The sequence below is a fragment of the Micropterus dolomieu genome, linkage group LG01, assembly GCF_021292245.1.
Source record: "Micropterus dolomieu isolate WLL.071019.BEF.003 ecotype Adirondacks linkage group LG01, ASM2129224v1, whole genome shotgun sequence".
Lineage (NCBI taxonomy): Eukaryota > Metazoa > Chordata > Actinopteri > Centrarchiformes > Centrarchidae > Micropterus > Micropterus dolomieu.
The window spans coordinates 1,798,811-1,812,540 of NC_060150.1; the positions used below are offsets into that span (position 1 = coordinate 1,798,811).

The window sequence follows — 13,730 nt, forward strand, 5'->3', positions numbered from 1 at the left end:
GGAAATTAAGTGCTTAATGCTCAAAATCTTCCCCAGAATTATATTTCATCAATGAATATTTCTTTGCTGCTAGTCTTGACCCCAGTATTCTGCATTGTCACATCCCAACTCTAATCTCCGCCCACACAAAGTGACGCCCTTGCACCAGCAGCATCGGGCTCAAACTGAGCGTATCTAATGTCCTGAGAGTGATTCCAGAAAATTATGACTTATTTTTTAGGGGAGTCTAAAACCAGATGTTCTGCAACCTTTCCTCAGAATGGATGTTTCGAACACAGCGTCATTTGCTCAGCTCAAGTTTGCAAAAGATAGAAACACAAACTACTTTAACCTGCACTGCTTAAAGGAGACCTGTTATTCTGCTTTTCCGGCCCTATATTGTAGTTCTGTGACTCCTGCATGGCAGCTTTGCATGATTCAGAGTTCAAGTTTTCTTATACTGGTTCTTCATGTAGGCCCTCATTTCAGCCTCTGTCTGAAACAAGCTGTAGGTGCTCCTGTCTCTTTAAGGCCCCCCTCTCAAAGCCCACTGTCTTCTGATTGGCCAAGACCTGAAGCATGTTACCAGGCTGTTGTTGTCGCTGGGCGGAACAGGCAGACTGAGCGTTGCTGTGGGAGCAAATGACCATATATGGAACCGCGGCTCCGTCTGTCTCCGTGTGTCGTAGAACAGGCCGTTTTCATCTCGGGACGCCAAAGGTACCCTACAGAGACTCGTGTCGTACAGACCAGAAGTACTAGGTAGCTACGTTCGTGTTAAAGGTGTTGACGGCCCCCCGAAGCCCCCTACCCTCACCACAACCATCAGAAATGTTAGTACCTAAACCTAAGTCACTGACTTTATGCATGTCGACTAGCAGGCAGGGTTAGCCTCCTTTGTGTTGCTGGGACGTAGCAAACGGTGGCGTTTCAAATGGACGCCTTTAGCTTAAAATACTCACGCTTTGTCACGCTGTCTGAACGCATCAGTTATGGCGCATTGAGATGAGGACGGGTTGCGCAGAACGGAGCCGTTGGTAGAAAAGGAGTTGAGAACAGAACGTCCAGAACAGGAGGAAATCTGAGGTTTCTGCTCACAGGGATTTCTCATAAATACTTTAACCTCATTATTTGAAGCTTTGGCCGTGTTCAGCATGAACATCTGACTTTGTAACATTAAGTCATTCAATGTGGAAAAGCATAACAGGTCTCCTTTAATGCCACGCTAAAACAACCTAATGCTGCTGAGGTGGACGTTTGTCTGGCTGCTCTGTAATCTCAGCGTGATGTAACCGTTCATAAAGTCAGCCTAACACTTGATTGTGCGGTCGGTTATAGTTGACTAACGTATGTAAACTTGCCACAGTAGCAACACAGCGGTTACATAACCTTCGAAACAAGCCACAACTTCACCTCGCGTGTCCCTCACGGTTCTGCTCCAGCACTTAAACAAACAGCACTACACCTCTGATGGCTGCACTGACAGATTGATTATCGCTCACATTAGCTTTTCCCAGTCGTTATGTCTTTAATGAACTCCCATAAAGTCCCTGACTCGCTGTCCAAACTGAGATATGCGAGAGAACAAATACACAGTTTGTTCCTCAAACTGCCAGGAGCTGTGTACGTGTTTTCGTGTGGAAGAGGTCAGATGAAGCTGCAGACAAATATCCGTATTGTCAGGATGCAGCAGCGTGTCTGTCCTGGAGGAATAACAGAATATCAAGTGGTTATTATTTTTAATGTTTTGATTTTTGCTCCAAACTCTTGACAAACAAGACACAAGGCGTTTTATTTATGAGGCGGGTCGAGGCCTGAAGCCAGGACTCGTGTGGCTGCCGGGCGCACGGTGGTTGATTTGGTGTCGTGGCTTCAGATAAACACAGCGATCTGGGCACCAAAACATAAACACACACAAAGAGAGTTGATCAGTAAGACGGAGAGCTGGGATGTGTGCAGACCAAAGGCGCATGGTTCATTCAGGTGTGTGAGTGTAGGCGGGAGACAGACCGGAGACCTCACATGAACCACTTCACGTGCACTTTCAGAACGCGTGTGTTGACTACTGTGGACGTAAAGTAATCTCACTTAGACATGAATATGCGGCAGCACGTCTGCTGGTCCTCTCTCATAAAGAAGATGGTAAAGAAAGAGAACCAATCATGTAGCATGGGGTAAGAAGGCATTTTTCCATTTGGGGTAAGATGAACATGTCGTTCAATCTGAAAATTTTGCAAACTGGTGGAAAACGTTTTGAGATTGAAATCGCCCCTGATGTCTTGGAGTGGACGGAAATGACTGAAGCATCTTTTTACCGTAAGTGTTGTAATATAGGGGCATTTGCCTGGACACAGTGATTCTCAACATAGAAACAATTTGCGACAGGGCCCCTTGCTCTCAGCGCCCTTGGTTAAGACGTCTCCAGAGTATCCAAGACTTCATGAACACATAGTTTACCACGACCCTGTCTGATCTTTATCCGTGAATGTGTGTTTAATCATTGTCATTTGGAAGTCTCAGAGGTTTCACTTGTCTGATTGTTGAGCCAAAAGCATCAGTCATAATATTTTTCTTTCTTTCCCAATATTTTAATCTGTCGTAGCGTTCTCTGATTCAGTTCGTCATCGTCTCTTCTGTGTTCGATAGTTCGTGACAGCCTGCGGTGGTCAGCAGTGCAAAGAGTTCAGACGTGATTATAGGAACAAGGCCAGAAGACGCTGAGATACATCAGACGGAGAGGGATTTCACACCTGCGCACACCTGGTGTTGTTCTTGGCCTTTTACTTAATCACATGTGTGGTTTGTGTGTGTGCTTCTCTGTTGTTGTGGTAACGGTTTGCCGACATGATGTGTGGAATGATAACACTAAGTGAACCTGGCAGAACGGAACGCCTTCACTCCCTGTTTGGTTTTTCTTACATCTCTCATCGCACTGAAACTGCAGCGCCGCTAACGATATTCTGTTTACAAACGAGAGTCTTCATGCCACTTTCTACTTCTGCTCCACTACAATACTGCAATACTACTGGGAATACTGCACTTTTCACTTCACAGCTTTAGTTACCAGTTCCTTTTATTACTCAGCGATGTTTCCACATAAAACATATGAAAAGCTTATAAAATATGTTTTGCCAACTACCCAAACATTTTATACAAACGCAGTCTAAACGATCGCTCTGTTAATCAATTAGTCATCAATAGATCAATTAATCAGTTTGACTGTTGGCTGGTCAAAACAAGCATTGCAGCATTCGGTTGGTTTGGGGTCTTTAAATGAGTTTCAGAGTTCCCTGGACATTTCCATGGTTCTCAACGTTCCACAGTGACGTTCAGAGGGTTCCAGGAATCCGTAGGATTGTTGTGAAGGCTCTAGAAATGCTGATGTGGTTTCCAGGGTCTTTAAGAAAGTCCAGAGGTTCTATAAAATGATCCAGGTGTCCTGAATTAGGTTCTATGTCTTCTCAACTGAGGTCTGTGGCTCATGAGAAGGTTTATGGGGTCTTCAAAGACAAGTCAGTGGTTGTACAGTGTCCAAGGAGCCTTGAAAGACGTTCTGGTGGTCTCTTGAGGAGGTTCCAGTCGTACATTAGGAGATTTTCCAGTAGCTCCAGAGTTAGCTTAAGAGGTTTGAGGACAACAGTGCTTGAGGTTCAGAGATACTTGGAGATGTTCTGGCGCTTCCTGGCTTATAAGAATGGGTTTATTAAGCCATTAAGAAATTTCAGTGGTTCTCCAAGTTCTAGGCCTTTAAAATGGTTCCAGATAGCCTTAATGTTGGGGAAAAATCTTTGAGATAGTTTCAGAGATCCTTGAAGTGGATCTGGAGGTGCTAAAGAAGGGTTTAGAGATGACAATGAGCCTTCAAGATCTGGGTGGCCTTCCAAGGTTCTTTGGGGGGGAAGTGTCCCTTCTGAAGATGTTTGGGGCCCCTGGAGGAGGGTCCAGAGGTCCCTTAGGAGATATTTGGGGCTGATGAAGCTTTAAAAGTTGAAAGTGTTTTTAAGGACATTTAATGGGCTCCTGGGGGAGGTTCCAGGGGTTCTTGGAGACTTTCCAAAGCAGGGCATGTAGTAAATGTTACAGGACTGTGGTACAGGCCTGGATATGTACAGAGTGGAGTTAATGGCCGTGAGAAAACTTTGGCGGCACCACAGTGACCTGCATGAATAAACAACCTCCACTATGAGATACAGGGCGTCATTCCTCCGCAAACCTCCCCTTAAATCCTGTATAAATACAGGTCTGAAAAACATTAATACTCACATGCACGCACACACATACGTATGTGCTGTATATACAAATACATATACGTACGACCTGGCGCTGTCCCCACATGCATTCCTGATAAGTCCTGATTCCCAGTAAATCACCACTCTTAAACACTAATGTGCAAATGTGTTTACATTTACAATCCAGCACTCTCTCACACATTTGAAGCAGTTGACTGATTTGAAATGTGATACAGCAGATGAACAAATAAGGGTGGGACTGTGAGAACAGGCCGCCATTCACATCAACAGGCTTTTATTCTGAACTTTTGACAGTTTGGCTGGTTCCCAGTCCGCATTACTCAGCGTTGTTGTTCAGTGCTCAGTTACCGTTGTTGTTGTTGTTGTGCAGCTAGCGTATCTTCCTGTTTGTGTTGTCCTCTAGTGTTTTAAAGCTCATCTAATCCATCACTGTTGTGGTTTTTGATGACGTCTTGTTGCGTGCTTCCATCTTGGTTGGAAGTCATTCTCTCTTCCTGTTGATCTGTTGTGATATTAAAGAGTTTTAATCCGGTACCACCTACCTCCCATGAGGCACTTTGCAGACCTCCAAATCTCAGTGAGAGTCTGGACCCTCTTCAAGGATCTCTGGAATCTTTGAAAGATTCCCTGAACCCCAGAAAACCCTCAAATATGCAAAGGTGCACCCGAAACATTCATTAAATCTCCAGAACCCTCTGTGTAACCACTGGAATCTCCACAAAAAGTCCAGTCAAGGTCACAAGGAGTCCTTACAGACAACACATAAGGACTAACATCAGACCTTTGGACCACTTTAACAGCCTTTGATAAACTTTTGAAGATGCTCAAACCCAGAAACACTCAAGCACTGTCAAGGTTGCCTTTAATGACATCTGAACTCAGTGACTCCTTGGATCCCTCTCGAGCCCCAAAGACTCATAGAATCTCCTCAACGACCCCTCAGAGAAGAGTTGTAGTCAAAACCGCCCAAACCCAGACCAAGTCAAGACCGAGTCTTTTAGGGGCTGAGACCAACTCGAGACCAAGACCAGTTCCCCAAATTACATGACACAGAGTAAAATGTGGAGATCACAGGTACTTCTCAGATTTATCAGAAAGATCCACATACAAACACTAAGAGCTGAAATCAACGTTAGCATCTTTACTCAACTCTCCTCGGGGCAGTCGTTAACAGGAACAACACATTTTCATCATCAAAAAGTGGTCTTAAGACCGTTCTCGAATACTACAACAGTACCTCAGAGATCCCTGAATTTTGCGGAAGAGTCCCTGAAGCTTCAAGGATCTTTGAAACCCCCCACAAACTTATCAAGCATCTCTGAAATCTTCTCAAGGACGGCCCCCGACTCTTCTTCAAGAGCCCAAAACCCTGCTTTAGAACGCTGCCTTGAAACCTCCTCTGTGTCCCAAGACACATCTTGTTAGAGACTTTTTTATGGTCAGCGTGGCCTCCTTAAAGACCCTCTAAATAATCCGTGGAACCTGTTCAAGGATGTCTGGATGTCAAAACCTCCTGACATCTTTCCTGACCTCTGGACCCTCTTTTACACGAGTCTAGCCTTCTGCACATGGAACCCCTGTAAAGACTGTACCCTCATTACAAATCCCAGACAATGTTTCATCCTTGGTGCATATTCCTAAATAAATTCTACCCAATCACCAGACACAGAATCTTCTACAATATTTGTGCATGACTACGGTCTGGTTCCTCAGGGAAAGAACGTGGTCATGGCAGGTGGACTATGGTTAGAGGTAAAGTTAGCATGCTAACGAGTTAGCCCTGGCCCGTCCCATCTCGTGATACAGCTTTTGTACCTTGAGTTGTGTGTAGCTCAGGCCTCCCCGGTAGTTTCAGCTGGGAGATGTGTACAAGCAGCGAGTTTCCTACGTTCTCAAACTCTTTTAGCTTTTTTAGGTCTGATAAATAAACGAAATAAAAGCACAAAATGTCAAGACCCGGCTCTGGTTCTGGTGCTCATTCTGGACACAGTCAGCAAATTGGGCTGCTAAATTAGCTACATGGCTAACTAGCTAATGGCAGCTATGACCTGAAGTGTGATTTGCTTCCCCTCCATTTATTTGGAGTATGGATTCGACAGGTAGTCTGAGGTTTTACACATTGTACCTTTTAATTGTAGGTATTTGACAGGATGCAAACTCCAGTGTCAGAGAAAAAATCTGAGTCGCTACGCGCCCCAACTTTATGCTTCACTACATAAAGAACTCGCTACTACCTGCATTCACACTAAACCTTTATATCAGATGTAAATATGAATGTAACTTGTTTTCAAGAAGTTCAAAACCAGATAAATCCTGGGAAAGCCCCTGGAGCCTCCTCAAGCACCCTGACGTCTTGTCTTCGGTGACTCCTGAGAGCCTCTCAATGATCTGCGGAGAACCCTGATCAATAAAGTTGTAGCAGTGATTCACATCGACAGTTTCTTCTTCTGCTCTGCTCTGTAAATCATTACAGCCCCCTTTAGTGACGTCCACTTCTTCTACAGGTTTTGGACTTTGAACTATGTAAGTTTTCAAAAGAGAAACTTATATATTGATTTTCATTTACTATTTGAGACTTTGTCAGATCTGTCTGTGCTGATTGGACTTGGGAATGTAAGTTTTCAGAGAGAAAAATTAGCTCAGCTGCTGCGTCTTTGAGTTTGGCAAAGTGGAAACATGGACATAATCAAGTAATTATACGCAGCAGAGAAGTCATGTTTTCAAATTCCAACTAAAATATAGAGACTTTCGTGGTAAACAAGAAAGAAGTAAAGAGTACCAAGGAAAGCCAAATCCAAGAAGAGATCTCATAGCGGTTTCTTTTATTTCTCCTCGACACAAATGAGCTGCTTTTTTCTCCTACTTCTCAAATTCAGCTCAGGAGAAACAACCATATACAATCTCATTTATCTCTTACTCTGATCTAAACAAGAGCTCTCTAACTGAAGTCTGATCTAAGTCTCCTAAACATGTGACCACGAGGTCAGAGAACGAGCTCAAAGGAAACTCCTGGGATCTCAGGAATCTTCTCAAATATGTCTTGGTTCTCTCACGGTGACTTCAGGAGCAAATAACTCTATATTAAATTAAATAAGTGTATTTTAAGTCTCCAGAATGTGGATCAGAGAAAAAGCTCCCAGATGTCTCTGTTTTGTCTTAGGAGTGGAAAATAAAGTTATTTTACTCAAGTACTTTACTTAAGTCAAACGTTGAGGTACTTGCTCTTGAGTATTTTCTTTTTAGGAGGGTTTATACTTTTACTACCCAGACTTTCAAATCCCTATTGTAGTTATTGTTGATTATCTGTTGCAAGTTACTGAGAAAAATAATAAAATACATTTTGTTATTGAAAGTAATGCACTTTCAAATGTCATGTTTTACAATTTGTTAAGGTAGTCACAGCCAGGAACACTTTGAAATGATGTCTAGAGATTAATTCATTAAGGACAGAATGCACGCAAGAACTGAGATAAAACAATATCATACAGAATACAGAGTACATTTACTTTTGATACTTAAGTACATTCACTATGGAATACTTTTATACTTGTGAAGCATTTTGAGGGCTTTAACGGTATTTTCCTCTCTTGAGAAAAGGAAAAGTGTAATATACTTACAGACAATCAGCGGACGTGTCGTATTACTTTGAACAGCAGGACCGGGGTTCAAATCCAGCTCAGGGCCGGGGCCTCCAGCAAGGTTCTCCGAGCACAGACTGTAATGCAATGCAAACATCTCCCCAGTGCTCCTAACTGCTTTTTAGGAGCAATAATCAAGACATTAACGAACTCAACAAGATACAATGACGCGATGTGTTACTTCCATTTCTCCTATTTTAATCTCACTTCAGTATCCATTTGACTTACCTAAGTCTCAAATCTCTCCTCATCTCATGTTTGCTCCTAAGATCCACTTTGAAGTGATCTCAAAAAGATTTACAACTGAGATCTAAGTGCTCTGGCCTGACAATACCTGTGAATTAAGTTTAAATCTTCTTAACTTGGAATGGAAAGTAGTGCAAATGTAGTTAAGTTGTTTTAACTTGAACTGTGAGTCAGAATAATGCAGTCTGTGTATAATAAATAATAAAGTCTGTGCTTTAGACTTGTTCAAAGTTGTTTCTTGCATTGAAAAATGTGTTTTAACTCAAAGTGTGAAGTTGAATCAAATGAAAAAAAACAACAAGAACAAAGGAAGTCTTCAAGTTAAGTTACCTTGAAGTGTCTCACAGTTATTCTGTCTTTGGAAAATGTATTAAATTCATATTTAATAAACGCATTAAATGAGGAGGGCACGAGGGAGGAAGCATTTTTATTTCTCTCCACTGAGAGGGAGTGGTGCACCGCTGCGACTCTGACCTGTCAAACTGTCTTTTAATGTGCGCGTGTGTGTGAGTGCACGTTGGCTGTCCGCATACACAAACACGCACGCACCTCCTCCTCCTCCTTTATTTCCGTAATCTGGCTGGGTTGCGCGTGGAGGGAGAAGCAGAGACGGCTGAGTGTTTCCACAGGAAAGAGGAGGAGAAGAAGCGCGCGGTGCAGACTCACCTGGTCACAAGAATTTATTAGAGACAAACGTCCAAACGCGTCCCGGAGCAGCAGGTGGACTCGTGCCAAACTTAATTGGACACAAGAGTCCCGCCCGGGACAGGACTGGAAGTCCTCCCTTCGGTCCGCAGAGCAGGGACATGAACCCGTCCAGCTCTCGGGCAGCTACTGCCTTACGGACCGGCTGCTGATGAAGAGGATGAAGGTGCTTCCTCAGCTCCACGCGCTCCACCAGTGACCCGCGCCGGTCTAAGATGCCACCGGGCCCCGGCGCTCGGCACGCGGCTCGGATCGAGAATAACCCGGGATAGGCTAACAAATCACAAAAAGACACAGAACCGAACAAAAGAAGAAGTCCACCTCCTCGGGGAGTCACCCCGAACCGGGACGAACCGGGAGGGAGAACCCGGGGTCGGTGAGCGGTGCGCCGGGGAGCAGAGGCGCACTGAGACGCGCCAAGAGTCGCAGGGAGGAGAGAGGTAACCTGGGAGAGGCGGTTTGATAAGAAAAGGAAACTTTATTTTATCTGCATTGAATTTTGAATTAAAACTTTTTAAAAGTTTATTGGTTTTAGATCCAGTCCAGCATCAGCAGTGCTGAGAGCAGCAGCGGAACAAAACGCATGAGAGTCCTGCGGCGACCACAGAATCTGATAAATGGTTTATTTCACGGCTCCTTAACGATAAAGTTCTTTTCAGAAACTCTCTTCCAATAATGAAGAAAGTCTGACCGCATTTAAACCCAATCATAACCCGTCTGTCACAGAGAGCTGTTACTAAACTAAACTTCCAAACCTTACGTGTTACTTCCAGAACTTGTGATGGATCTCTGTTACAAATAAACTATCTTAGAAACTGTGGAACTAATCAGGAACAACTGCAGCACTAAAGCGAGGTCGTCTCTTATGGTCAAATATTGTCTTTTAAACTAAGGTGTCTTTGTGTCACAGACTCGCTGTTTCATCTTTAGCAGTTTTTTGAGATGCAAAAATACATAAAGAGTCTGACATGCTGGAAACAGCTGGTTTCACTCATCGGATGTTCAGGTGAAATGGGATAGGAAAGCAAAATCCAGCATGAGATCTCATAGTTGTTTTCTTCTTTTCTCCTCGACACAAATGAATTTCTTTTAATACCAAGTTGAGACCAAAGACTTTTTTTCTCCCACTTCTCAAATTCATCTCAGGAGAAACAACCATATAAAATCTCATTTATGTCTGACTCTGATCAAAACAAGAGATCTCTAACTGATCTTAAATAAGTCTTATTTAAGTCTCCTGAACATTGGACCATGAGATCAGAGAAAGAGCTCAAAGAAAACTCAGCTATGACTCCTGGGATCTCGTGATTCTTCTCAAATATGTCTCGGTTTTCTGATATTGGCCTCAGGAGCAAAAACTCATCTCTGTCTGACTCTGATCAGAAGATGAGATCTCTACAGTATCTTAAATAAGCGTCATTTCAGTCTCCAGAATGTGGATCAGAAAAAAAGCTCCAAGATATTTCTCAGTTTTGTCTTAGTGACCGAACTTAGGGGTTATTTTACTACTCAAGTACTTTACTTACGTCAAATATTGAGGTTGAGTATTTTCTTTTTATGGGGGTTTCAACTTTTACTCCCCTTAATTTCAAATACTTATTGTATTTATTGTTAATTATCTGTTACAAGTTACTGAGAAAAGTAAAATACATTTTGACATTCAAATGTCATGTTTTCCAGTTTAAGGTCACAGCCAGCATAACTGGAACAGCCAATACTTTGACATGTTGTTTAGAGATTAATTCATTAAGGATCCAACGTCTATCTGTCATACAGAAGAAGCACTTTTACTCTTGATACTTAAGTACATTCATTATGGAATACTTTTATACCTTACTTGAGTAGAATTTTGAGGACTTTAATTGTGGATATGGCATTTCTCCTCTTTTAAGTAAAGGAAACTTGTACTCTATTTAAAGACAATAAGTCCTTCATTATTAATTTTAGCTGGAAGGCGCAGCGGCAGAGTTGTTGCCCTTTAAACAGCAGGAGGGGGTTCAGATCCAGCTCAGGGCTTCCAGCACGGTTCTCCAAGCACAATGTGATACAATCATGCTCACAAACATTTCCCCAGAGCTCCCAACGGCGTTTTAGGAGCAATAAGCAAGACATTAATGAACTCAAAAAGAGACAATGATGAGATCTCATCTGTTACTTTCATTTCTCCTACTGTAATCTCAATTCTGTATCCATTTGTCTTACCCAAGTCTCAAAACCTCAATCTCTCTTCACCTCATCCTTTTCTCCTAAGGGGTTTGAGGAGCAACAGTTCAGATTGGAGTGATCTCAAAAAGATTTACTATTGAGATCTTAGTGTTTTCTCAAGAGTTAAAGAAAAGACTATTCTGAGCAAAAGAGTGTAGTGTGAAAAGATTTGATTATAAAATGCAGCCTTTTGGTGTTCTAACCAGATCCAGTACTCTCATGCTACTCACCTTCTGGAACCAGGGATTTTTTAAATCTTTGCTCCGCCCCTCCAAGTTATTTTAGAGATGATTTAATTTAAAGGACACTTGTAGCAACAACAACACGTCTGCTGATTGGCTGAGAATTTTTAAAGAGCCACCTGATAGATTCTCCAGTAATTAAAGTGAGAAAGTAAATAAAGTTCATCAGAGACACGACTTTATTTTCTTCTTTAATTAATCTGCAGCTACAGAAATAATTAGGTCAAAGGTCAAACCATCATTCGTGGGTAGCAGATAACCTCATGCTGAGAGCTGTCAATCAATCCATCAGGCGCTGTGCTCCTTCAGGTCCGCAGAGATGCTGCTCCCGCGGCTTCCGGTTCTGTCGGCGCTGCTCGTCCTGCTGCTGACCGCGGAACGCTGCAACGCGGCGGCCCTGCTCAGGGGCCCCGGAGCCCGAGCGGACGGACGTGCGGAGGGACTCAGCATGCTGGAGCTGGTGGGCCGGTACCCGAGGAGGGCAGAACTGTTGGGCGGAGTTAAAACCCCGGAGAGAGACAGCAGGTCACAGCAAGGACCGGGTCAGTACTGCAACTGGTACTACTACTACTACGCTACTACTACTGCAACTGGTACTATTACTACTACGCTACTACTACTGCAACTGGTACTACTACTACTACGCTACTACTACTGCAACTGGTACTACTACTACTACGCTACTACTACTGCAACTGGTACTATTACTACTACGCTACTACTACTGCAACTGGTACTATTACTTCTACGCTACTACTACTGCAACTGGTACTATTACTACTACGCTACTACTACTGCAACTGGTACTATTACTACTACGCTACTACTACTGCAACTGGTACTATTACTACTACTAGGCTACTACTACTGCAACTGGTACTATTACTACTACTAGACTACTACTACTGCAACTGGTACTACTACTACTACTAGACTACTACTACTGCAACTGGTACTACTACTACTAGGCTACTACTACTGCAACTGGTACTATTACTACTACGCTACTACTACTGCAACTGGTACTACTACTACTACTAGACTACTACTACTGCAACTGGTACTACTACTACTAGGATACTACTAATGCAACTGGTACTACTACTACAAGGCTACTACTACTGCAACTGGTACTACTACTACTAGGCTACTACTAATGCAACTGGTACTACTACTACTAGGATACTACTAATGCAACTGGTACTACTACTACTAGGCTACTAGCACTGCAACTGGTACTACTACTACAAGGCTACTACTACTGCAACTGGTACTACTACTACAAGGCTACTACTACTGCAACTGGTACTACTACTACAAGGCTACTAGCACTGCAACTGGTACTACTACTACTAGGCTACTAGCACTGCAACTGGTACTACTACTACTAGGCTACTAGCACTGCAACTGGTACTACTACTACTAGGCTACTAGCACTGCAACTGGTACTACTACTACAAGGCTACTAGCACTGCAACCTGTACTACTACTACAAGGCTACTACTACTGCAACCTGTACTACTACTACAAGGCTACTAGCACTGCAACCGGTACTACTACTACTAGGCTACTAGCACTGCAACTGGTACTACTACTACTAGGCTACTAGCACTGCAACTGGTACTACTACTACAAGGCTACTAGCACTGCAACTGGTACTACTACTACAAGGCTACTAGCACTGCAACTGGTACTACTACTACTACTAGGCTACTACTAATGCAACTGGTACTACTACTTCTACTAGACTACTACTACTGCAACTGGTACTACTACTTCTACTAGACTACTACTACTGCAACTGGTACTATTACTACTACTATACTACTACTACTGCAACTGGTACTACTACTACTAGGCTACTACTACTGCAACTGGTACTACTACTACTAGGCTACTACTAATGCAACTGGTACTACTACTACTAGGCTACTACTAATGCAACTGGTACTACTACTAGACTACTACTACTGCAACTGGTACTACTACTACTAGGCTACTACTAATGCAACTGGTACTACTACTACAAGGCTACTAGCACTGCAACTGGTACTTACTACTACTAGGCTACTACTACTGCAACTGGTACTACTACTACTACTACTACACTACTACTACTGCAACTGGTACTACTACTACTAGGCTACTACTACTGCAACTGGTACTACTACTACAAGGCTACTAGCACTGCAACTGGTACTACTACTACTAGGCTACTAGCACTGCAACTGGTACTACTACTACAAGGCTACTAGCACTGCAACTGGTACTACTACTACTAGGCTACTAGCACTGCAACTGGTACTACTACTACAAGGCTACTAGCACTGCAACTGGTACTACTACTACAAGGCTACTAGCACTGCAACTGGTACTACTACTACTAGGATACTACTAATGAAACTGGTACTACTACTACAAGGCTACTACTAATGCAACTGGTTCTACTACTACTAGGATACTAC

At 43.1% G+C, this 13,730-nt stretch overlaps 1 protein-coding gene across 1 annotated transcript in view; it reads left to right on the plus strand.

Moving 5' to 3' along the window:
* Positions 1-8,809: 8,809 nt before the first annotated feature.
* Positions 8,810-13,730, plus strand: part of LOC123972327 (ALK and LTK ligand 2-like) — a 16,498-nt gene continuing 11,577 nt past the window's right edge. Inside the window, exons 1-2 of the mRNA XM_046051746.1 lie at positions 8,810-9,258; positions 11,575-11,807. Coding sequence (XP_045907702.1) covers positions 11,585-11,807 — 223 coding nt within the window. The 5' untranslated portion in view covers positions 8,810-9,258; positions 11,575-11,584. The remainder of the gene's footprint in view (positions 9,259-11,574; positions 11,808-13,730) is intronic.